This window comes from Esox lucius, chromosome 8 (assembly GCF_011004845.1).
Source record: "Esox lucius isolate fEsoLuc1 chromosome 8, fEsoLuc1.pri, whole genome shotgun sequence".
In the NCBI taxonomy this organism is placed as follows: Eukaryota; Metazoa; Chordata; class Actinopteri; order Esociformes; family Esocidae; genus Esox; species Esox lucius.
Genome location: NC_047576.1, coordinates 28,047,237 through 28,072,603, shown reverse-complemented (window position 1 = coordinate 28,072,603; position 25,367 = coordinate 28,047,237). Strand labels below are relative to the sequence as shown.

General features: G+C 46.0%; 1 protein-coding gene across 1 annotated transcript in view; it reads left to right on the top strand.

The window, feature by feature from the left end:
• Positions 1-25,367, top strand: part of LOC105008070 (collagen alpha-1(XXIV) chain) — a 148,795-nt gene that overhangs the window by 19,626 nt on the left and 103,802 nt on the right. The window contains exons 4-6 of the mRNA XM_034293897.1: positions 6,992-7,045; positions 11,757-11,810; positions 22,940-22,993. Coding sequence (XP_034149788.1) covers positions 6,992-7,045; positions 11,757-11,810; positions 22,940-22,993 — 162 coding nt within the window. The remainder of the gene's footprint in view (positions 1-6,991; positions 7,046-11,756; positions 11,811-22,939; positions 22,994-25,367) is intronic.

Here is a 25,367-nt window from a genome sequence, read left to right as displayed (position 1 = left end):
TTTATTCAGAGGTAGTTTTTCTTCAGTAAGAACAAGACTATATCATACTGTCAATGATAGTGATCTATTACTTAGGACAATATGACAGCCTGAATGGTAGGGACAGAGCTTATTGAGGTGTTTCCAAGTCAGAGGTGTTGCTGCCTAACCTCTCACTTCAAGGAGTTAAAGCCATAATATGTAATTTACATTAAAATGTTACCACAATAATTATAATTATGGAAGATTGGATCTTTACAGAGAGTTGAAAGTCCAAGCTCACCCTCTTTGTCTCCAACGCAAGTCCAAGAGTCTAAACTTGGTAGACAAATGTTTGGAACGCCAACCAAACCAGACGATTTCCCTGTTTTTCAGGTGGTAATAAGCCAGGAGGATAGATTTTGACTTGTTTTACAAGTTTTACATCCTTCTTGACTAAACCATGTATTGTGAAAATGTTAACAGCTAAACCTACTACTGGGTAGTATAGAATAGGATGTAGGGTTGGTGTAAGGTCCATGATGATATCATCTTCTGTACTCAGAGCTCTAGATTGAGAATATGGATATGTTCCACTTAACACTCTTCCTTGCTCCATCCTCTCCCATGCTCCATTTGTCTGCTCTGGTACAGTGAAGGAAACATAGATAGTATCCGCTCAGAGAGGCTTTGGCTCCAGACAGTCAGCATACAGTAAACACAGGTGCTGCGTATGTGAATATGTCACCCTGAGAGGGGGAATATAATTGTGCAACAAATGACCAGGACACAGAGCTGCTTTCTTCAACTGAAAAGTGGAATGAAGGAATATTTGTATAAAATCATTGAGTTCTTACAGAAGTTTCGTCCATCAATCTTTTTCACAATACAAAATGATAAATCCTCCACGTGTTCTGCATATTAAACAAGGCTTTATAAAATAAGCATCTAACATTTTTAGGATAACTGTTTAAATCTTTTTCGTCTATTGTTAACATATTTCCTTTTCGTACCTCAATGGACATTTAATGGATTACAAATGTCCTATTTCTGGCAATTATCTTGTAAAATTGGGAGAACCTACACTTGTGCATGTGAACACATTGGTAGCAGTGCTGGCCCGCCCATTAGCCCGTTAGGGGCGTTTCTTTCTCTCTAACTATAATTTAGCACAACTGATTCTAATAATTAGATTGAGTAAAACCAGATCTGGTTAGTCACAATTGGGATTGGAGAGAAAACATCTAGGATGGTAGCTCTCTAGGAACAAGAATGAGAGGCCCTGGTATATAAACAAATTTGTTGGACATGGATGTATGCTCTGGTTCAACATATGCTCTTGTCAAATGTTGAATAATAGTTAGCTAGATTAACCAGCTGGCTCATGCTTAGATGGAAACTATTATTAGAAATATATATCACTTTTTTCCATTGCTCCTGCTGAGATGACATCCTGTCTGTATCTGTTTGTGCCCACTGCCTGGGCAAGCTCTCTACTAGCATGACTATCTGCATGACTATCTGCATGACTATCTGCATGACTATCTGCATGACTATCTGCATGACTATCTGCATGACTATCTGCATGACTATCTGCATGACTATCTGCATGACATGTTTTTAGAAGGATACCTGAGAGGGGAAGGTAATTGTACATAGTTGTACATAATTGATCAGGACATAGAGCTGCCTTTTCAAGTAAAAATTGTAATGTTGCATTCTCCCTCTGCAGGACCTTTTGTAATAGACCAATGCAATTGATCATGCATCCCTTCAAAAGACAAATAAATTGCTGTTCCCTGTTCACTCGTTTTAAACAACAGTTTTTAAGTTTCATTTCGCTAAAGTATCAAGTATTTTAAGAATTATTTTTAATGATGTGTAAATGTTTTGTCAATGTACCACTAATAATCATTGTTTATTTCTTGATGCTGACAGATTTTGTGTCTATACTATGCAATACCCAAACATTTATACTGTTAGATCATTCCTCGTCCCCCTGTGTAACAACTAAGAATACACCCATTTCCTGCAACACTATACTCTACAATGACAAACATATAAATGACCCACCTGGTGCAGGTCAACATTTACTGAGATGGGCTAATCCAACTTTACAGGGACGTACAGGGATTGGATAGGGACCTCCTCACCCCATACTCCCACAGCACCTCCCACAGTATCTCCCGGGGGACCCGGTCATACACCTTCTCCAGATCCACAAAACACATGTAGACTGGATGGGCATATTCCCAGGCCCCCTCCAGGATCCTTGCAAGAGTAAAGAGCTGGTCGGTTGTTCTGACCAGCTCTTCCAAGACGGAATCCGCATTGTTCCTCTTCAATCTGAGGTTCGACTATCTGCCGAACCCTCCTTTCCAGTACCTTTGAGTAGACTTTCCCAGGGAGGCTAAGATGTGTGATACCCCTGTAATTGGCACACACCCTCTGGTCCCCCTTTTTGAACAGGGGAACCACCACCCCGGTCCGCCACTCCTTAGGCACTTTCCCCGACTCCCATGCAATGTTGAAGAGGCGTGACATCCAAGACATCCAAGACATCCACACCCAAAGCTTTCAACATTTCTGGACGGATCTCGTCAATCCCTGGAGCTTTGCCACTGTGGAGTTGTTTGACTACCTCAGTGACTTCTGCCATGGAGATTGACGATGCTTCACCATCAGAGAACACTGCTAAAAGAAGAGTCTGTAAGCCAAAATAGAGAACATAGGACGAGAACTGACACAAATTTACTGTCCGTATGCTGTCAACAAAGCTCTAATACAATCCTCCCTGGCTTTGTAGGCCACCACAGTGTTAGACAGTGGAAAGGCTAGGTACATCATTGTGCACAAAACTTTAAAAAGGGTCATGCAGATCAAAAAGTTATCTAGTTATCTAGTTTAGGGACACTTAAATGATCCTTTACTAGCCTGCCACACCTCAGTGTAATGATGTAATATTGTTTTAAAGCAATAATAATATTGAGTATAAATCTGAAAGGGTGAATGACATTCAATTTGATTTTAACAAAGGCACAGTAAGCCTCTTTGTTTTAATGTTTCATTTCATTGAAAAAGTGGTGAGTCTAATATTGACAGATTATTACAGTGGGGAGAACAAGTATTTGATACACTGCCGATTTTGCAGGTTTTCCTACTTACAAAGCATGTAGAGGTCTGTAATTTTTATCATAGGTACTCTTCAACTGTGAGAGATGGAATCTAAAAAAATCCAGAAAATCTCATTGTATGATTTTTAAATTAAATATTAGAATTTTATTGCATGACATAAGTATTTGATCACCTACCAACCAGTAAGAATTCCGGCTCTCACAGACTTGTCTCCATGCAAGATCTCACCTGTCCACACACTCAATCAAACAGACTCCAACCTCTCCACAGTGACCAAGACCAGAGACTTGTGTAAGGACATCAGGGATAAAATTGTAGACCTGCACAAGTCTGGGATGGGCTACAGGACAATAGGCAAGCAGCTTGGTGAGAAGGCTGTTGGCGCAGTTATTAGAAAATGATAGAAGTTCAAGATGACAGTCAATCTCCCTCAGTCTGGGACTCCATGCAAGATCTCACCTCGTGGGGCATCAATGATCATGAGGAAGGTGAGGGATCAGCCCAGAACTACAAGGCAGGACCTGGTGAATGACCTTAAGAGAGCTGGGACCACAGTCTCAAAGAAAACCATTAGTAACACACTACGCTGTCATGGATTAAAATCGCATGTCCAGGCCCGTCTGAAGTTTTCCAATGACCATCTGGATGATCCGGAGGAGGAATGGGAGAAGGTCATGTGGTCTGATGAGACAAAAATAGAGCTTTTTGGTCTAAACTCCACTCGCCATGTTTGGAGGATGAAGAAGGATGAGTACAACCCCAAGAACACCATCTCAACCTTGAATCATGGAGGTGGAAACATCATTCTTTGGGGATGCTTTTCTGCAAAGGGGACAGGACTACTGCATCGTATTGAGGGGAGGATGGATGGGGCCATGTATCGCAAGATCTTGGCCAACAACCTCCTTCCCTCAGTAAGAGCATTGAAGATGGGTCGTGGCTGGATCTTCCAGCATGACAACGACCAGAAACACACAGCCAGGGCAACTAGTTAGTGGCTCCGTAAGAAGCATCTCAAGGTCCTGGAGTGGCCTAGCCAGTCTCCAGACCTGAACCCAATAGAAAATCTTTGGAGGGAGCTGAAAGTCCATATTGCCCAGCGACAGCCCCAAAAACTGAAGGATCTGGAGAAGGTCTGTATGGAGGAGTGGGCCAAAATCCCTGCTGCAGTGTGTGCAAACCTGGTCAAGGACTACAGGAAACGTATGATCTCTGTAATTTCAAACAAAGGTTTCTGTACCAAATATTAAGTACTTATTAAATACTTATGCAATACTCATGCAATAAAATGCAAATTAATTACTTAAAAGTCATACAATGTGATTTTCTGGATTTTTGTTTTATATTCCATCACTCACAGTTGAAGAGTACCTATGATAAAAATTACAGACTTCTATATGCTTTGTAAGTGGGAAAACCTGCAAAATCAGCAGTGTATCAAATACTTGTTCTCCCCACTGTATGTCTACCCAAGTCAAGTAGGATAATGTATTTTTACTTGTTCTACTAATCATTTGTGTCATTTTCTCAAATGTAGGGCTACATAGTGTGTGGTTTTCAAATTCATGAAAGAAAATTCCTATGTTCACGGCAGGCCCAGTTATCGAGGAAAGCTTCTTCAGGAGCGTTTACTTCTCATCTTGGAAAGCTCTAATATAACCTAAATATTTGTAATTTCACTTTTGAAATGTATCATGTTTTATATGTCACAAACAAGATACAATGTTTTTATCTGTTTGAGCTACTGACATAGGATAAGTACTGAACATTACAAATTTTTGGTTCGAGCACCACTGAGATGCAGTTTGACTCAACGCTGGGATGTTAAAAGGATGTTCTTCCCAGCTGCACAGACACTTTTAAAACTGGGGGGAAGTACAGACTTCTCAGTCATCACCTTCATCATCCACTTCCTGCCTTTCAAATGCCTTGCACTGATGGTACAATTAATGCAAACCAGCTTTGTTCAGCCGGACTCGTTAAACCGTGGGGATTTTAGCATTCTGTCTGATATTACCTACAGTACACAGCTAACTGTAATCATCAACATACAGTTGAGGAAAAAACAAGCAGTGGTGTTATAACTCGAATCTAGTCACCATTGTAGAATAGTCTTCATTTGTTTGGAAGTGTCATGATGATCTCCATTGGGTCTGTTGTAATGCTGTTGAAACTCCCTGTTTCCATCACTGTGTGGGAGTGTGGTTTCATAATCAAGCAGCTGCTTCTATCTCTGAAACATTCTTCCTTTGTCTATCTGATACTTTTAAAGAGGAAGAGAATGTGCTTGACTCCCTTATAAATGCAAACACACATGCACACAAACACACAGACGAACATGAATGCATGCAGCACGCATACTCAGGGTACTACATTATCCTTACAATTAACATTTTATTCTCATTATGAACTAAAATGTACAGTTTATTTCTCTTTGTCGTAAACTTAAAACGCATGTGCCTCATTTGCATCTACATCGTTGGCATATTCCATTGAAAAGCTGCACTGTCGTGACCTACCAGTGCTCTCCTGCACTGTCTAGACTGCATGTGAACTGTCCTGCTCTTGCATAACACCTGTGTCAAGGATACCAATGCATTTAAAAATCAAATCACTTGGCTCTAGAAAGCAGTTTACTGCTGTTTAGGGACTCGCCTGTACTCCAATGTAAACAGTGTCATAGCAGTTTTACTTTTACAACTGACATCCAATGAGCCAAGACACTCTGCTCCAGTAATCCTCACTCTTTTCTCTCTCTCTCTCTTTCTCTCTGTCTGTCTCTCTCTCTCTCTCCTTCGCTGATTGTTTGGGTTGGATCAGCAGACCATATTGGATACATAATAACCGATGATTACTTTGACACCCTGCCAGTTAACAATCATACTTTAGAACAGTAGAACTGGCCATAGTGCAAGCAAAGGTTTTCTGCAACACTGGTGATAAGTACAGACATGTCCGAGCTGTCTGACTGTGAGTCTCTGTATATCCAACTGATCGTCTTCTTATCTTCAGCATCAAAATCATCACAGTAATGCATTAGCATCACGTTATCCATTTATCACCTTTACAGACAAGGGACGGTGTGGCTGTTTTTTTGTCTGCTAGGGGAACTATTTTCATACCTGTTATGTACGAATTATACAGAACAGACTAGGGCGAAGGACTGGATTCTCATGTCTCAATTCCATCCTCGAGAGTTGTAGAAATGGTAGGAGATTTCTGTATATTAATGACACCTCACTTGAAACAAGTCACTTCCAGTATCCCGTTTGAAGTCAAGCTTAAGTCTGACTTGTTTCTAGCTAGCTCTTTCCACCACATCTGTGTGGATATGTGCCCTTTGTGAGTTCATTGAATTCCCAAGATAGAATAACGAATGACCACATAATATACCGGGTTTAATGTAATACACGTTAAGTTTTACCAGTATTCCACTAGAGTCTTCGGTTCCAACTCTGGAATGCATGGGTGTTCAGCACATACTGTGTGTGTTGAGGGTTTTCTCTCTTCCTGTACATCTTGCCTGGAAAAGAACATACAGTAGAATCATACCATGTGTTTCTTCCTGCGTTGTTTATGCTAATCCTGGAACTGATCCACAGCTTGTTGCGCTGTACATCAGGCAGACAATGCAACATGACACCCTCCTCTTAGAGCTTCCATACTAGTGCTTTCAGGTTTGGAAAAAAACATTTGCCTCCTTTGCTTTGAACTCGCCCGGGTCTCTAATAAATACAGTGTCCATCTCCCCACATCTGTCTATACATTGTACACATGCTATGACTTCTTAACTAACAAGTTATTATTATGTCTGTAAAATCTGTCTTAACTCTTTTGCTTTCTCTCTCTTTCTCCCTCTTATTCTCTCTCTCTTGCTCTCTTTCTCGCTCTGCAACAGGGTCCTGCTGGTCCGCCGGGTCTACCTGGTCCGGCTGGAAAGAGAGGAGCCCGGGTAAGTACTCTAAACCATATGTCACCTGTCATACGTGGGATGCCGATTTGCCTTGGGAGATGCCCAGTCTTCATGTGACAGATTTAAAGGTCCCTTTCTCCTGGTGTGTAACCCTAGCAGTCCAGTACAGTAAAGGTCCCTTTCTCCTGGTGTGTAACCCTAGCAGTCCAGTACAGTAAAGGTCCCTTTCTCCTGGTGTGTAACCCTAGCAGTCCAGTACAGTAAAGGTCCCTTTCTCCTGGTGTGTTAACCCTAGCAGTCCAGTACAGTAAAGGTCCCTTTCTCCTGGTGTGTAACCCTAGCAGTCCAGTACAGTAAAGGTCCCTTTCTCCTGGTGTGTTAACCCTAGCAGTCCAGTACAGTAAAGGTCCCTTTCTCCTGGTGTGTAACCCTAGCAGTCCAGTACAGTAATGGTCCCTTTCTCCTGGTGTGTAACCCTAGCAGTCCAGTACAGTAATGGTCCCTTTCTCCTGGTGTGTAACCCTAGCAGTCCAGTACAGTAATGGTCCCTTTCTCCTGGTGTGTAACCCTAGTAGTCCAGTACAGTAATGGTCCCTTTCTCCTGGTGTGTAACCCTAGTAGTCCAGTACAGTAAAGGTCCCTTTCTCCTGGTGTGTAACCCTAGCAGTCCAGTACAGTAATGGTCCCTTTCTCCTGGTGTGTAACCCTAGCAGTCCAGTACAGTAAAGGTCCCTTTCTCCTGGTGTGTAACCTTAGCAGTCCAGTACAGTAAAGGTCCCTTTCTCCTGGTGTGTAACCCTAGCAGTCCAGTACAGTAAAGTTCCCTTTCTCCTGGTGTGTTAATCTTAGCAGTCCAGTACAGTAAAGGTCCCTTTCTCCTGGTGTGTAACCCTAGCAGTCCAGTACAGTAAAGGTCCCTTTCTCCTGGTGTGTAACCCTAGCAGTCCAGTACAGTAAAGGTCCCTTTCTCCTGGTGTGTAACCCTAGCAGTCCAGTACAGTAAAGGTCCCTTTCTCCTGGTGTGTAACCCTAGCAGTCCAGTACAGTAAAGGTCCCTTTCTCCTGGTGTGTTACCCTAGCAGTCCAGTACAGTAAAGGTCCCTTTCTCCTGGTGTGTAACCCTAGCAGTCCAGTACAGTAAAGGTCCCTTTCTCCTGGTTTGTAACCCTAGCAGTCCAGTACAGTGCAGTGCAATATGATGTTATGAAAAGGTTTTCATCGGACCTCATTAGGTTGTGCCACCCTCTGCCAATGGTATTCGTCGTAGATTATTTTAGAGGGAGGCAGGAATTAGCTAGTTGTGGACCTCATCTAATTGACTAATTGTCCTGAGGGGGCGAGAAATGTTCAAACCTAAGAGCTGACACGCGACTCATACGTTATCAACACTACACACACTTTAAAAACAACCTGGATATGAGGGTTGGAAAACACTTGGGACCTCATGATACAATATTAACACAATAATTATGCGCTAACATGATATGTTTGCAATTGTCAACATTCTATATGTTTTGCAGTTCAGTACTGGACATTTATTGTAATTTGATGTTCCCAACATACTGAATACCATTTCTCATGTCTTCTGCTGAGTGCCATGAGAGAGAAATTGGAAAACTAGATTGGTTCAGTAATGGAAATAAACAATATTTAAAAGGAGTATGGAGAACCACCTAATGAGTAATGAGTAGGAGTATTGTTTTAGTGCTGGGACACAGCTAACTAACACAAAAATAAAAATCTGATATGGACAAGGAGGAAGACTTCCTGCAATCGTCAACTCTCTACAATCCATTGGTAGTTACAATGGGATGGGATGAAATCCCTAAAAAGGGGAAAAGAAGAGCCTAAATTTGCGTCAATTCTTTGGATGTGTTCCTTCCAATGATCCAGACCCATGACAGAACTGCTGACAGACATGCTAGAGTTTGTTATACTGACGAGAACAAGGCTGAAGTAAACCTGTCATCCCAACAAATGATGCCCACCCCCCCAGGCCAATCAGTGTGATTTACATGCCGGATCTCGAACAAGACGCATAACTCATCGGCTTCAGAATCGTTGAGCGACCTTTAACCCTAAATTGTGAAGCGTTGTGCAGATCTGTCGTTTGATGCCAGAGGAGTTGTGCTTCATGCAATACTAAATGGAGGAACATCCCACAGCAGCGTGTTGCTGTTGAGTATCTGTCTTTGCTCTGCTGTTCTAACCAGACTGGAAGAGTCAGATGTGTGAAAACACGTTCTGATCACTGGCCACACTGAGGAGATCATAAAACAGCACTGGACCTGTTTTACCCTCAATGCCCATGCATTTGATTAGTCATCTGCTTTCTGTTAGAAGGAATAGTATACAGTTTTGCATTTAGAGAGTCAGTGTGTGTGTGTGTGTGTGTGTGTGTGTGTGTGTATGTGTGTGTTTGTTCACAAGTGAGTGTGTATGCATGTCACAATACACAGCCATATCACAGAGGCAGTGTTTTCTGATTTTGTCTTTGTAGCGTGGTCTTTAAACAGTCTTTAAATGCTTTGTGCCCATAGACACATACTGTAGTCAGTCAGGAGGCTTCATTATGGGGGGAAATTACTGTAATGAGGGGCTGTTTTTGTCTGGGCTGCTGCCTCAAAAAGATACACACCTTAGTACCTCACAGTCCTGCCCTGTCCTATACTGTCCTACACTGTCCTATACTGTCCTACACTGTACTATACTGTCCTACACTGTACTATACTGTCCTACACTGTACTATACTGTACTGTAGCGTAGTCCCACACCCCACAGGTGGCAGCACTTTATACACACAGAACAGACCGGCGCTTCAAACCGTTTGCTCTGAACAGAGACGTGTAGGGAAGGAAAGAAATTTCACAGGGGATGTGGAGGACGAGAGAAGGTCCAGAAATAGATTGGGAGAGAGCGGTGTGTAGCTAGATTAGGCGAGAAGGGAGGGAGGGTGGTGGAGGGGGAGAGAGGTCCTTTTATTGGGGTTTTCCTCATGGTGGAGGAAGAGGAGCAGGCTGACAGAAATACTTCTGACCTGGCGCTCAAGATTCCAGTGTATCTCCTCCGTAGCGCTGTAGGTTATAGGGTGGGTTAGAAATAAAAAAGCACATGGCCACAGCCGGCAGTAGACATACTTGAAAGTGGAGCGCCTGGGAGAGATTGGAGAGCGGAGTGATAGCAGGAGACCGGGGCCCTGCAGCAGAACCCAGAGTCAGAACATACAGACACCAGTGTAATTGGCAGTGGGTAATAATTACCTCAGAATGATATCTCTGTCATCTAGTAATCACCGCTAGTTCTGGTAACTGATTACCGTTGAACAATAGACAAAAAGGTCTTACCTCATGGCTTTAGTGTGCAGTGGGGGTTTTAAAGAAAGGTCTTACCTCATGGCTTTAGTGTGCAGTGGGTGTTGTAGGAAAAGCCTGGCAACAGCAGGGGTGCAGATGTGTGAGTGGCTTATGTGTTTGTGTGTTTGTGTTTGTGCTTGTGTGGTTCTTCCCACATGTGCTAGTTATACACAAAGTGTGTGCAATTGTGTATGTCATAAATTATTCCTTTTAAATAGCATTCATTTACGGTTTAAAGGTAGGGCGTGGTTTGGCACAGGAAGACATCTCAGAAAACATCTCACTTTGTCTCCTCTCAGCCGCTCATTTCTCAAGTATTACACTGTTTCCAGTTCTTATTTAGCACGCCTACCTATGAACAGACATCTTAAAGTAACAAAAAAACGAAAGGTAACAGACAAAACATAAATGGAACATAAAGAAACGGGACCAACCCGGCAGGCAGGACCCTCACATCCCTTCTTAACCCTCCCTGTTCCTTGAACAATCCATTTCTGCACCTACCCCCCCTCACGCACACACCCATCTCATTGCCGCCCACCATGCCTTTAATCTTTGTAACTGTATGTTTTTATTGACGGAGAGAAAGAATGAAAGATTCACAGAAGAGTATGCTAAAATAACAGTATCCTGGATTCTTGCCCATTCTGCAGCAAAGCATGTGCCCTGGAGACAGTCCACTGAGCCACTGTAGACCACAGCATAACAGATCACTAGACCACTGTAGACCACAACGTTAAAGACCACTAGACCACTGTAGACTACGGCGTAACAGACCACTGGACCACTGTAGACCACAGCGTAACAGACCACTAGACCACTGTAGACCACAGTGTAACAGACCACTGGAACACTGAAGACCACAGCGTAACAGACCACTAGATCACTGTAGACCACAGTGTAACAGACCACTAGACCACTTCAGACCACAGTGTAACAGACCACTGGACCACTGTAGACCACAGCGTAACAGACCACTAGATCACTCTAGACCACAGTGTAACAGACCACTAGACCACTTCAGACCACAGTGTAACAGACCACTGGACCACTGTAGACCACAGTGTAACAGACCACTGGACCACAGCAGACCACAGTGAAACAGAGCACTGGACCACTATAGACCACAGTGAAACAGTCTTCTGCACCACTGTAAACCACAGTGAAACAGTCTTCTGGACCACTGTAGACTACAGTGAAACAGTCTTCTGGACCACTATAGACCACAGTGTTACAGACCACTGGACCACATTTAGACCACATTGACACAGACCACTGGACTACTGTAGACCACAGTGAAACAGTCCACTGGATAACGCTAGACTTTCTCTACAGGCTGTTATGATGTTTTTATCGATCTTCTGCTAGTTAATCTCTCTTTTGATGTCCATTTCTAGGGTCCTACCGGTCCACATGGAAACCCCGGCCTACCTGGTCCTCCTGGTCCCAAGGTAAGTTACCTAATGCTGGGCTGGGGGGCACAGACGTCCCCCCCCGTGGCTCCTAGGAAAGCCCATGTTGATGTTGTGGAATGTAGAGGCCCTAATGAGGCCCTCAGGGTTCAGCCAGGATGTGTTTTTTAGATATGATCCTGGCTGTTTATTTGCAGAGGTTTAAAATAAAGTCTAATCTAGGGGTCACAGTTATGCCTTTTGTTTATAACTTCATAGTAAGAAATATTAGTTAATTTGTTATTCACTATTTTGAATTAATAGTGAAGTGTTATTCTGCCACAGAGTGGGTGGTAGTTAGGCTGTGAGATAAGATGCTCAGTAGGCTTTTTCCAAGCCATTGTCACGGTGATGAACAGCAGCAGAATTTTTTTTATTGGTTGGAAAGTGCCCCCTGGGTTTGACGGACACCTTTGATTGGCTGTTATACTCTGAGTGATGAGAGGAAAATGCCTATATCTGTCATTTGAGAAGGTATTGAAGAGAATGGAAGGTGGTTACATCGGTGCATGTAAAAACACCTGAGGCTCTGTTTTAACAAACCAAACGCAATGGGAAATCTTTCGGCAGTGCCCTAGCCCTAGGTTCTAGGGTGTGCCAGAAATATTTGTTGTACTAGTGCTATAGGTTCCTATTCTGGCTAACACCCGTCCTGAAGCCATTGACTTCAGTCTGGAAAAACTGCTTTGAAGCGCTGCAAGAAGTGGGGATAATGATGGGGCTCTGCCCTCAGACGTTGAGGCAGCACCCAAGACTGGTTGCATGTCCCATCTCAACTAATCACAATGTTTTGTTTTAGAACTCCCCTTCAACCAGACTGTCGTGTGTCGCTCATCTGCTTCCTGTTCACGTATGTGCAGTGATTGCTATCAGCTTTCCAGTGACATCAGACAACTGGTTTAGCAATGGAAACACTTAGCTGTTAATGTAATGGTGATCCAACAAAAAGGTGGAACATTACAACGTGTTAGTTCAAGCACAGACAATAAATAGCGATTTGTAAGGACTGCGTTTGAAGTTCAAGTAATTAGCATTCATTAGAACATGTTTTCGAGGGAGGGGCTCTTGTAGGAGTTGGAAGTGGAAACATGAGGGGTTACAAGATTAAACTCCCACAATACCTTGCATGGAGTGTTATGGTAAAGCTACGATGACTGGTGAAACAATTTCCCCACAATTCTAAGTGTGATGATGCAGTAAGTAGAAAGAATGTGCAAACAGGGAGAGAGTGTTTCTCAAGTAGTTTAGTGCCTCGCTGAAGAACACATTCACATATCAACTTGGTGTCTCAGGGAATTGACCCAGCAACCTTTCGGTCACTGACCCAGGCTACCTGCTGCCCCCTGGTGTTGATCCTCACTACACTCCTCTCCCGGGTGGTTAGGGCACTCTGAACTTAGCATGAACCCTCCTCTGTCTGTGCCTGGCTGAGCTTTGTGTCGGTCTAGTCTATTTGATAGTGTGTAGCATACAGCCCTTTTAGCGCCTGTGCGTCTGCTCATTCTTCCCCAGAGTCCTGAAGCCCTGTTCAGGTTCATAATTCCTGTCTCTGTTATGTTTAATGTTCTCTCCTGGTCCGTCCTGCCCTGTGTGCATCTGTATGTCAGAATCTGTTCTCCAGGTGTCCTAATGTCTCACTGCCAGGGTAGTAAAGCTGCCTCATGCTCCGCATTGATACATAATATCAGCGGCTAGTAGCAAACACATAATAACATTGTGATGAATTTGATGGTTTTTATTAGGATCCCTGATAGCCAAAAGCAACAGCTACTCATCTTTGGCCCAGATACTCTAATCTTGTATGTCCTGTAAACACAGTATGTTTTTCAAGGCAGCTATCTCCCAGAGTAAAATAAGAACAACCTTCCAATACGTTGCTCTACTAAGACATTTGAGTTTATAGTGTTAGGCTTTTATAGTGTTAGAGCTGTGCGTGAAATACATCCACTTGAGCTTGTCCCCTGGAGCTGTGTATTGCCCTAATGCCCTTGGCTGGGATCTGATGGTATTGTGCCATTTGATCTGTTCATTAAATGAACTGGGTCCCCTTAAACCTTGACCTAGTTGTCGTTTTCCACCCTGACTGGTCTCTGATGGTGTTGTGCTAGGCTTTCCCTTCCATGAAATGAACAGCATCCTCCTGATGTTTAATCACTTTTTCATATCCACAGTCTGTTTACCCTGGTTGTTTTTCCCCCTGTAGTCTGTTTATCATAGTCTGTTTACCCAGGCGTCTTTCTGAAGTCTATTTACTATGCTCTTCTTGGTTCTATGCCATGAAAAGATAGTAAGCAAGTTCACGTATGGAAAATGTACATGTTCAGATAGGTCAGTGCAATTGTGCTGTGTGCTGTGTGTTTTTTAAATAAAACATTACGTGATTAAAGGCTCTGAAGGTCAGTGTGACACCCACATGGTGGTTGCCATACGAGGGGAAGTGAATTCTCCTCCAGAGAGGGCCGCCTCATGCTGGTGTCTTTGATTTATTCTCTGATCCTGGAGGAGTATACACCCAGGTACCAGGTGAAAAACCAGGGTTTGGAGCTAATTTGGATGTCTCAAACTAAACTGTGTCACCCCTCCCCTCCCTGAATGTACGATCTAGGACCAAGACCTGACTAGATGAAATCCACACAACATCAACCTGGGTTCTCATGGAGTTGCTCACTCATAATGCAGGTGTCAGTATAGTCCTCAGACAGATAGAGAGCCCTGCTATGGTGGATTTCCCTCTAAGGCTCTCTGATAGGGACGTTAGATGTGGGCTGTGAGCCTTGCAGGTGACTGTAATGCAGGGGGGCTTTTGTCAGGTCCTTAACCTAGATTTTCTGTGGTGACAAGTGGCCCCTACAGTCGTTGAAAAGACTGTTGTCAGTATGGGTTTCTGTACAACGTAGTCCTTATACCATTTCCTTATGCTGCCTCAAGGGACGTTTACTGTATTTCTGATGTGAGAAATCTGTCTTTAAGTGAATACGTTTAGATTTCAGTTGTTGTGCGTCCATAGTTGTGTGGAGACAGCAAGACCATGTCATGTTTAAACTCTGATTTACCAGAACCATTTGTTTTGGTGTGACCTTTGACCCTGTTGTGGACACTGTTGGAGGCCAGTGATGAACTTCCAGTGAAGCTAACCAGTGAAGCTTCCCAGCAGTTTTATTTCTAAATATGTTCCTCCTAAATAACTGTAGCTAACACCACTGACACACACACACCAACACTGCAGTGACTCATGGGTGATTCATACTATTAACCCTCACTGGAGATGGGGGCGTGGAGAGAGAGAGAAACTCTTTGTTCCGGTAAATCCCATAGTAAATTGTGTTGAAAAGTTGAAGGCAAAATGCAAAAGGTCTCAGGTTGATGTGGCGGAGCTGAAAACCTTTATTTGACTGTTGTCTGAAAGCAGAATCAAATGTGATCAGATATTATGCACATCTCTGTTAATGACAACTTGTTGCCAAGAATGTTACAAACCTGACAGGTATAATACATACAGAAAAAGCTGATGAAACAGCATAATCATTACACAGGTGCCCCTCGTGCTAAGGACAATAAAAGGCCCCTCTAGAGTAGAGGTAACGGTATGAATAAACAGTACAGATAAACACACTGAAATAATTTTGCCAAGTTTGAAAACCAACCAACAAAAAATTATTAGCAATTAAATTAGCAGCACTATGCACTTTCTGTGTGCATAAATATTAAAATGATTAACATTAAAGATGGCACCATGTGGTTTCCCTAATGCAGGTTTTAATTAACACAACCTTAAGTAAGCAAATCAAATGTGCATATATATGCAACGTAAGTAAAGCAATGCACATGAAAGAACAATACAACAAATCCAATGTGCAGTTGTTGACATTAAAATTACACAAATTATGTAAACAAATCAAATGAATAGCACTGATGGGACGTCCGTTCTCTCCTTCATAAAGAAATACGGTGCGTCTGGCCAAACACCCTGTATACACGCATCTTTGTTCACTTTAGATGAAAATGTAAAAATGTCAGCATATTTACTTTTTCTGGTTTAACTTACCTTGTGTTCGCTATGACTCAAGAGATGGTAAGTGTTTTTTTAAATGATTGTTTTTTCATGTTCTGCAGACAGGGTGACCATTTTCGATTAAGTTTCCCTCAGCACTCTTGTAAAACCTAAAATACGACCTCACTTCATTTTTGTTCCTCTTAGAAGGCAGAAAAATCTCCTGAGTGCTGTCACTTCCTTCCACCATGTTTTCAAACAAGACTAAATGCGCGTGGCATTCTGCGCCTGCGACTGTTGCTAACTTTGGTTGATGCTGGCCAGTATTTATTGTTAGTTTTTCGAACAGCGGTAATCAAACACGGTTTTAATGATCATTTCAATTTGAAGTGGAAGTACTAGCCTTCAGGAATTTTACAGTGCTTTATTGTGAAACCGCTAACCATTTCTTCCTTTCCTTTGTCACACAACCCAATGTCACTGATGTCAAATTTTTTAGGGATAGTGTAAACAGAGTGTCAAACATAGTTGTTAACAGATAATTGGAAGTTCTTGGCAGGACGTCCAACCATCCTCACATCGTAGATCAAATGTAACCACATCAGTGATCACTGATTGAGCTTGTCTCTGTGGGTCTCAGGTCCCGCCAATATCCAAGAAACCTCACGCAGCATTTGAAGAGGAGTGGGACTACATTCCACAGGCCACAATCAGCCTGATCAGCTCCATGCTAAGCACACGTGTAGAGATGTTTGAGTCAAAAGGGCCTCATCAGATATTGACTAGTTTTCTGATCCTCACCTATCTTTTTTTCAAGATACTCCTTAAGACCAACAAATACATATCAGTATTTCCAGTCATGTGAAGTCATTAGAATTGGCCAAGTACATTTTTAAATTGACTGATGTCCTTACATGAAATGTAAAATCTTCCATTCATATTTTCAAAACTACAACAAAGTTAATAATTAGTTTAGCCCACTGCATTGTTACTTTAAAAAGTACCTTTTAATGAATGGCATGAAGTATGACCACAGAGAGAAGAGGAAGAGCACAACCCAAGGATTCACAGCCAATAATGTCTACAGTAGAAAGCCATTCACATCTATTTCTTATTGTTACTATATGTGTGTTTTCATATCTCCTTAACTCTGTGGTGCTTTGACCCATTACCATTAAAAAGTTTGTGGACAGTTAGAAATGTCCTTGTTTTCCATGAAAACATACAAGAAATTAGTAAAATGAATAGTAAATGTATTCATTGACAAGGATAGAAATAATGATTTTTATTTGAAATAGATTCATCTGTCCATAACACTTATTTTTTTTATTTTTTTTACAGTATTCCTCTGTCAAGTGTCTGTGTTCTTTTGCACATCCTTGTCTTTTTGTATTGGCCAGTCTGAGATATGTGTCACGGCTTTGGTTGAGGGAGCAAAGGAGGAACCGGAGAAGGCGTGGCGGATGAAGATTTTTATATAGTTCAATCGAACAAATAAACAGAACGAGCGTTTTACAAAGCGCACACAGCTCTGACATGAGGTAGAGAACAATCACAGACAAAGACTGGGGGAGCAGAGGGAACATATATACCGGGGGAAACAGCGATGATGATGAACAGGTGCACTAAACGAGACACAGGTGAAATGTATGATGAGACGGTGGTATCAGAAAGCCGGTGACGTCGACCGCCGGGGCCCGCCCGCTGCAGGGGGAGGTGAACCAGCAGAGGTCGCAGTTGTCACAGTACCCCCCCCTGACGCGCGGCCTCAGCCGCGCGACGACACCGGCCTCGGGGCCGACCCGGGGGGCGCGGAGCAGGGCGATCCGGCCGACGCTGGTGGAAGTCGCGGACAAGGACGGGAGCCAGGACGTCCTTCACCGGAACCCAGCTCCGCTCCTCCGGGCCGTACCCCTCCCACTCCACGAGGTACTTGAGGCCCCCCGCCCGGCGCCTCGAGTCAATGATGGAGCGGACAGAGTACGCCGGGGCCCCCTCGATGTCCAGAGGGGGAGGGGGTACCTCCCGCACCTCACACCCCTGAAGGGGACCATCCACCACCGGCCTGAGGAGAGACACATGGAACGAGGGGTTAATACGGTAGTCGGGGGGAAGGCGTAACCGATATGTTACCTCGTTGACTCTCCTCAGGACTTCAAAGGGCCCCACAAACCGCGGGGCCAGCTTCCGGCAGGGCAGGCGGAGGGGCAGGTCCCTGGACGAGAGCCAGACCCGGTCGCCCGGCCGATACACCGGGGCCTCCCCGCGGTGACGGTCTGCAGAGGTCTTTTGACGGCGGACAGCGAGCCGGAGGCGGGATTGTACTGCCTCCCATGTGCCCGCTGCCCGCCGGAACCAGTCGTCCACCGCAGGGGTACCGGTCTGGCTCGGCGTCCAGGGCGCCAGGACCGGCTGGTAGCCCAGGACGCACTGGAAAGGCGTCACGCCCGTGGAGGAGTGGTGCAGAGAATTCAGTGCATATTCTGCCCACGGCAAAAACTCTGCCCACTCCCCCGGCCGGTCCTGGCAGTAGGACCGGAGGAACCTACCCACTTCTTGGTTTACCCGTTCCACCTGCCCGTTGGATTGGGGATGGTAGCCCGAGGTCAGGCTGACCGAGATCCCCAGGTGCTGCATAAATGCTTTCCACACCCTAGACTTGAATTGGGGACCCCGGTCAGACACGATGTCCTCGGGCACCCCATAGTGCCGGAAGACGTGTGTAAACAGGGCCTCCGCGGTCTGTAGGGCAGTAGGAAGGCCGGGCAGAGGCAAGAGGCGGCAGGACTTCGAGAACCGATCCACAACGACCAGGATGGTGGTATGGCCCTGGGAAGGGGGAGATCCGTCAAAAAATCAACAGAAATGTGGGACCATGGTCGTTGTGGAATGGGCAAGGGGTGCAACTTGCCCACAGGTAGGTGCCCGGGTGCCTTACTCTGGGCGCACACCGAGCAGGAAGAGACGTATACCCTCACGTCCTTGGCTAAAGTGGGCCACCAGTACTTACCGGCCAGGGCGCGCACTGTTGGCCCGATGCCAGGATGACCGGAGGAGGGAGATGTATGCGCCCAGTAGATGAGGCGGTCGCGGACAGACGCCGGCACATACGTACGGCCCTCAGGGCATGTGGGCGGAGAGGGCTCGTCGCGCTGCGCTCCGGCGATGTCCGCGTCCAGTTCCCATACCACCGGTGCCACGATGCATGACTCCGGGAGCACGGGAGCATCATCCACTGGCCTCTCCTCCGTGTCATGCTGGCGGGACAGCGCGTCGGCCCCGACGTTCTTACTCCCCGGCCTGTAGGTAAGAGTAAACACAAACCGGGTGAAAAACATAGCCCACCTTGCCTGGCGAGGGGTCAGCCTCCTCGCTGCCCGCATGTACTCCAGGTTCCGGTGGTCAGTCCAGACGAGGAAAGGGTGTTTAGCCCCCTCTAACCAGTGCCTCCACGCCGACAGAGCTCGAACCACGGCCAGCAGCTCACGATCACCTATGTCGTAGTTCCGCTCCGCCGCACTGAGCTTCTGGGAGAAGAAGGCACAGGGACGGAGCGTGTTACGACACCCCGTCCGTTGGGAGAGAATGGCACCGAGCCCACAATCGGACGCGTCCACCTCCACGATGAACTGGAGCGACGGGTCGGGATGGGCCAGGACCGGAGCGGTGGTGAAACGATGTTTCAGTTCCACAAACGCCCGCTCCGCCTCCACGGTCCACCGCAACCGGGTCGCCCCCCCCTTCAGAAGGGAGGTGATCGGAGCCGCGACCTGGCTAAAGCCCCGGATAAACCTCCTGTAGTAATTAGAGAAGCCTAAGAAACGTTGCACGTCCTTAACCGTGGTTGGGGTCGGCCAATTACGCACGGCGTCAATGTGAGGCTCCTCCATAGCCACACCTGTGCTGGAAAAGCGATATCCCAGGAAGGACACAGACGACTGGAAAAACAGACACTTCTCGGCTTTCACGTACAGGTCATGCTCCAGCAGTCGAGCCAGCACTCTGCGCACTAACGAGACATGTTTGGCGCGGGTGGCAGTGAATATCAAGATGTCATCAATATACACTACCACTCCTTCGCACAACAAGTCCCGGAATACGTCGTTTACGAAGGACTGGAAGACTGAAGGAGCATTCATCAACCCGTACGGCATCACTAAATACTCGTAATGGCCGGACGTGGTACTAAAGGCAGTTTTCCACTCGTCTCCTTCCCGGATACGCACCAGGTTATAGGCACTCCTGAGGTCTAATTTAGTGAAAAAGCGGGCCCCGTGCATCCTCTCCACCTCCGCAGAGATCAAAGGGAGAGGGTAGCGGAACGGAATGGTGATCTTGTTCAGCGCCCGGTAATCGATGCACGGGCGCAAACCACCGTCCTTCTTTTTCACAAAAAAGAAACTCGAGGAGACCTGTGACTTGGAGGGCCTAATGTAGCCCTGTTCCAACGCTTCCGTAACGTAGGCGTTCATAGTCTCCGTTTCGGTGCGGGACAGTGGATACACGTGACCCTTCGGGAGTGCGGCTCCGTCAACGAGGTCTATCGCACAATCCCCCAGCCGGTGTGGTGGCAACACAGCAGCCTTGGCCTTGGAGAACACCGTAGCCAAGTCCCTGTATTCGGGGGGAATGGGCACGGTGGGCGCACTGTCTGGACTCTCCACCGAGGTCGAGCCAACGGAAACACCCAAACACCTACCCTGGCACTTCCGCGACCACCCCGACAGACGTCGACTAGACCAAGAGATGACAGGGTCATGTAGGGACAACCAGGGGAAACCTAAAACGACTGGGAACGTGGGTGAGTCGATCACGTGAAATGAAATGGTTTCACTGTGTCGGTTGTCGGTAACCAGGAGGAGGGGAACAGTGCAACTTGTGACCAGCCCTGACCCTAGTGGCCGGCTGTCTAGAGCTCTCACGGGCAGGGGGGTGTCGAGGGCCTGGAGGGGTATGTGCGACCACAGGGCAAAAGACCTATCCATGAAATTCCCGGCTGCGCCTGAGTCTACCAGCGCCTTACACCGGGCAAGCAGCGGAAAGCCGGGGAACCTAACAGGGACAGTGCACATAGAGAGGGAAGAGGTTAGTGGCGAATGTGCATGTGCTACCTGGGGTGATGCGGAAGTGCCCTGCCTGTCGCCTCTCGACTCAGGGAGGGAGGTGCGGTGTGGTGCAGTAATACGGCCTCGTTGCCCCCTGGAGGCACTCCGCACCTGTCCTCCCCGACGTCTGCCCGGCAGTGCAGCCGCCCCCAATTCCATGGGGACGGCGGTGTCGGGTTGGTAGGGTTTGTAGGGTGGAACGGACGGGCCTCTTCCGGGACGTCCTCGGGCAGCCAGCAGGTTGTCGAGACGGATGGACATGTCAACCAGCTGGTCGAGGGAGAGGGACACGTCTCGACAAGCTAGCTCCCTCCGGACGTCCTCGCGAAGGCTACAACGGTAGTGGTCGATCAGAGCCCGTTCGTTCCACCCCGATCCCGCTGCCAGGGTCCGGAACTCCAGTGCGAACTCCTGCGCCGACCTCGTCCCCTGCCGAAGGTGGAACAGCCGTTCACCCGCCTCTCTTCCTTCGTGCGGGTGGTCAAACACGGCTCGGAAGCGGCGGGTGAACTCGGCGTAGCTGCCCTGGGTGGGCTGCTCGGTGTTCCAGACGGCGGTGGCCCACTCCAGGGCTTTTCCGGAAAGGCAGGAGACGAGCGAGGTGATCTTCTGAGCCTCGGTCGGCGCAGGGTGCATCGCCTGGAGCGCGATGTCCAGTTGCAATAGGAATCCCTGGCAGCGGTCCGCCGCCCCGTTGTAATCCCTAGGCAAGGGTAGATGTAACGGCCCCATGGCTGGCGGTGAGGCTGGGGCAGGCGGAGAGACGGCCAGTGTTGCGGGGTGCTGCTGACTCAGCTCTAGGCGCTGCACCGCTTTTAGAACGTTGTCCATCGCGGCGCCTAGGCTGGCCAGCATTGTTGAATGCACCTGGACCGCCTCCGCAACACCGACCTCGCCTGTGGCTCCTTCGGGCTCCATATCCTTGCTGTATTCTTTTAGGTGTGTGATTCTGTCACGGCTTTGGTTGAGGGAGCAAAGGAGGAACCGGAGAAGGCGTGGCGGATGAAGATTTTTATATAGTTAAATCGAACAAATAAACAGAACGAGCGTTTTACAAAGCGCACACAGCTCTGACATGAGGTAGAGAACAATCACAGACAAAGACTGGGGGAGCAGAGGGAACATATATACCGGGGGAAACAGCGATGATGATGAACAGGTGCACTAAACGAGACACAGGTGAAATGTATGATGAGACGGTGGTGTCAGAAAGCCTGTGACGTCGACCGCCGGGGCCCGCCCGCTGCAGGGGGAGGTGAACCAGCAGAGGTCGCAGTTGTCACAATATGGCTTTTTCATTGCAACTCTGGCCAGCATCCCGGAGTCACCTCTTCACTGTTGATGTTAAGACTGGTGTTTTGCGGGTACTATTTAATTAAGCTGCCAATTGAGGACCTATTTTGTTTTTGTCCTCTTTCTCAGTTGTTCACCGGGGCCTCCCACTCCTCTTTCCATTCTGGTCAGAGTCATTTGTACTGTTCTGTAAAGGGAGTAGGATACATTGTTGGACAAGATCTTCAGTTTCTCGCATGGAATTGCCTTAATTCTCTCAGAACAAGAATAGGCTAACAAGTTTCAGCCTCAGTTCTTTGTTTCTGAACTTTTTGTGTCTGTAATTGGACCCACAGTTGCTGATGCCACAGGCCAGTTTTATTGCTTCTTTAATTAGAAAAACAGTTTTCAGCTGTACTAACATAATTGCAAAAGGGTTTTGTAACAATCAATTAGCCTTTTAAAATTATGAACTTGGATTAGCAAACAGAACGTGCCATATGTAGATACTCTGTACACCTATGTAGATATTCCATTAAAAAATCATCCGTTTCCAGGTACAATAGTCATTTACAACATTTACAGTGTCTACACAGTATTTCTGATCCATTTGATGTTATTTTAATGGACGGAAATATTGCTTTTCCTCCGAAAACAAGAATATTTTTCAGTGACCCCAAACTTTTGAACGGTAGTGTATATTGGAGGTTCTGCTTGCTATAAATAATGTCTAACCCTGACCCTTTCTGTATCTCTGTCAGGGCTCAAAGGGTGATCCAGGACTGTCCCCAGGTCAGGCCCCACCAGGAGACAAGGTAAAGAATGATTTGATCTTGTCTGACAGACAGCATGCCCCGCACTCTCACACTCTCTCTGATCCTCTAACTTTCTTCAATCCCTCCCCAGTCATCAAAATGCATCTTCAGCATCATATCCTCGAAGGGCTGGCTAATGGTACTCTGTCTGCTGTCCGTCTCTGCCTTAAATTAATCTTGCGCTTTATTGTGTTTATATCCCGAAATTGCACAAGATGTCAAGTTTTTATTTTACTGAAAACTATGTACAAATATACACAGATTATCTTTTGAAATCAGATTCACCAGCAATAACATCAGAGAATATTTGCATTTCCACTTGCTATGATGGTGGTCGATTTGGCCGGCTATCACAGACTGGTAAAAGCCCCTTCCTTTCCACAGCAAGCCGTGGCTTACTAACTAATGCTGACTCATGTTAGTTAGCTAGGTAGCATTAGTTTCAATGTGATGAGAAAGACCTGCTTAACATATTACCCAGATGGCTGGGCTTGTGAACATAAGGCAAGGCTTTAATCAGGGGAGTGAAAGACTTCTGTGCCTTTGTTCTCACTAAAACATGACCGAAAACATTGACCGCCAGATGTTTTTTCCATCTAAACTCACAACCAAACAGCTGCATCTGATAAGACTTGAAGAAGTGGGGTATGCATCCTCATTAACCATTCCTGGTGTACCGAGGTTCAAAACCTTGCGAGATACTGCTCACCTGACCAGAAGTACCAGACTCACTTCATTTTCACCAACACTTTTTTTACCCCAGCCTGTTAATGCTTTATTGGACAAGAAAGTGGTGACAGACAGAAGAGTGACTCCTTGCTCGAAGAGCAGGGGAACCATGCTGAAGCTGTACACTGGATGCTCAAGGCTAGATCACTGGACCACCCCAGGCCACATCAAGATGTATTAGGTCCCGCTGTGTATAAAAATACCATAGATTATGTGTATACCCGCATGATTGGTGCGTACAAAGCCATCCCATCCGTCCAGTCAGTGTCCTACAAGCAATGAAATCTACAGCCACACACATTTAAGGCAGTGAAATGGTTGAAAGGTGGAACAAACTCCTGCTGAGGAGATTGCAAAAGCCGTTGAGATATAGAGCCCAACAGGAGCCACTGTGATATCACCCACACTGATCTTTGAAACCTGATGCGCTGTCACTACCTCCCGCTCAAATTCAACTCTTAAACCTGAAACACTGTCATGACAGACCGCTGAGCTTCAACTCTAAAACCTGAAACACTGTCATGACAGACCGCTGAGCTTCAACTCTGAAACCTGAAACACTGTCATGACAGACCGCTGAGCTTCAACTCTGAAACCTGAAACACTGTCATGAAAGACCGCTGAGCTTCAACTCTGAAACCTGAAACACTGTCATGACAGACCGCTGAGCTTCAACTCTGAAACCTGAAACACTGTCATGACAGACCGCTGAGCTTCAACTCAGAAACCTGAAACACTGTCATGAAAGACCGCTGAGCTTCAACTCTGAAACCTGAAACACTGTCATGACAGACCGCTGAGCTTCAACTCTAAAACCTGAAACACTGTCATGACAGACCGCTGAGCTTCAACTCTGAAACCTGAAACACTGTCATGACAGACCACTGAGCTTCAACTCTGAAACCTGAAACACTGTCATGACAGACCGCTGAGCTTCAACTCTAAAACCTGAAACACTGTCATGACAGACCGCTGAGCTTCAACTCTAAAACCTGAAACACTGTCATGACAGACCGCTGAGCTTCAACTCTGAAACCTGAAACACTGTCATGACAGACCGCTGAGCTTCAACTCTGAAACCTGAAACACTGTCATGAAAGACCGCTGAGCTTCAACTCTGAAACCTGAAACACTGTCATGACAGACCGCTGAGCTTCAACTCTAAAACCTGAAACACTGTCATGACAGACCACTGAGCTTCAACTCTGAAACCTGAACCACTGTTTCCACCGGCTGCTCAAATTCACCTCCAAAACCTGAAACAGTGTCTCCATTGCCCCTCAAATTCAACTCTAAAACCTGAAACACTGTCACCGCAGCCCCCTTAAATTAAGTTCCCCTGCTTTTCTGCTTTTGGTAAGCATATTCCTTATTTCTGGGACACTAAGTACAACTGAAAGTAGGTACAATTGTGGATGATGGATACAATGATGGATACATCATGTGTATTAGAGTATTGTTGTGGTTGAATCAAGGTAGAATGATGGATACATCATGTGTATTAGAGTATTGTTGTGGTTGAATCAAGGTAGAATGATGGATACATCATGTGTGTTAGAGTATTGTTGTGGTTGAATCAAGGTAGAATGATGGATACTTCATGTGTATTAGAGTATTGTTGTGGTAGAATGATGGTAGAATGATG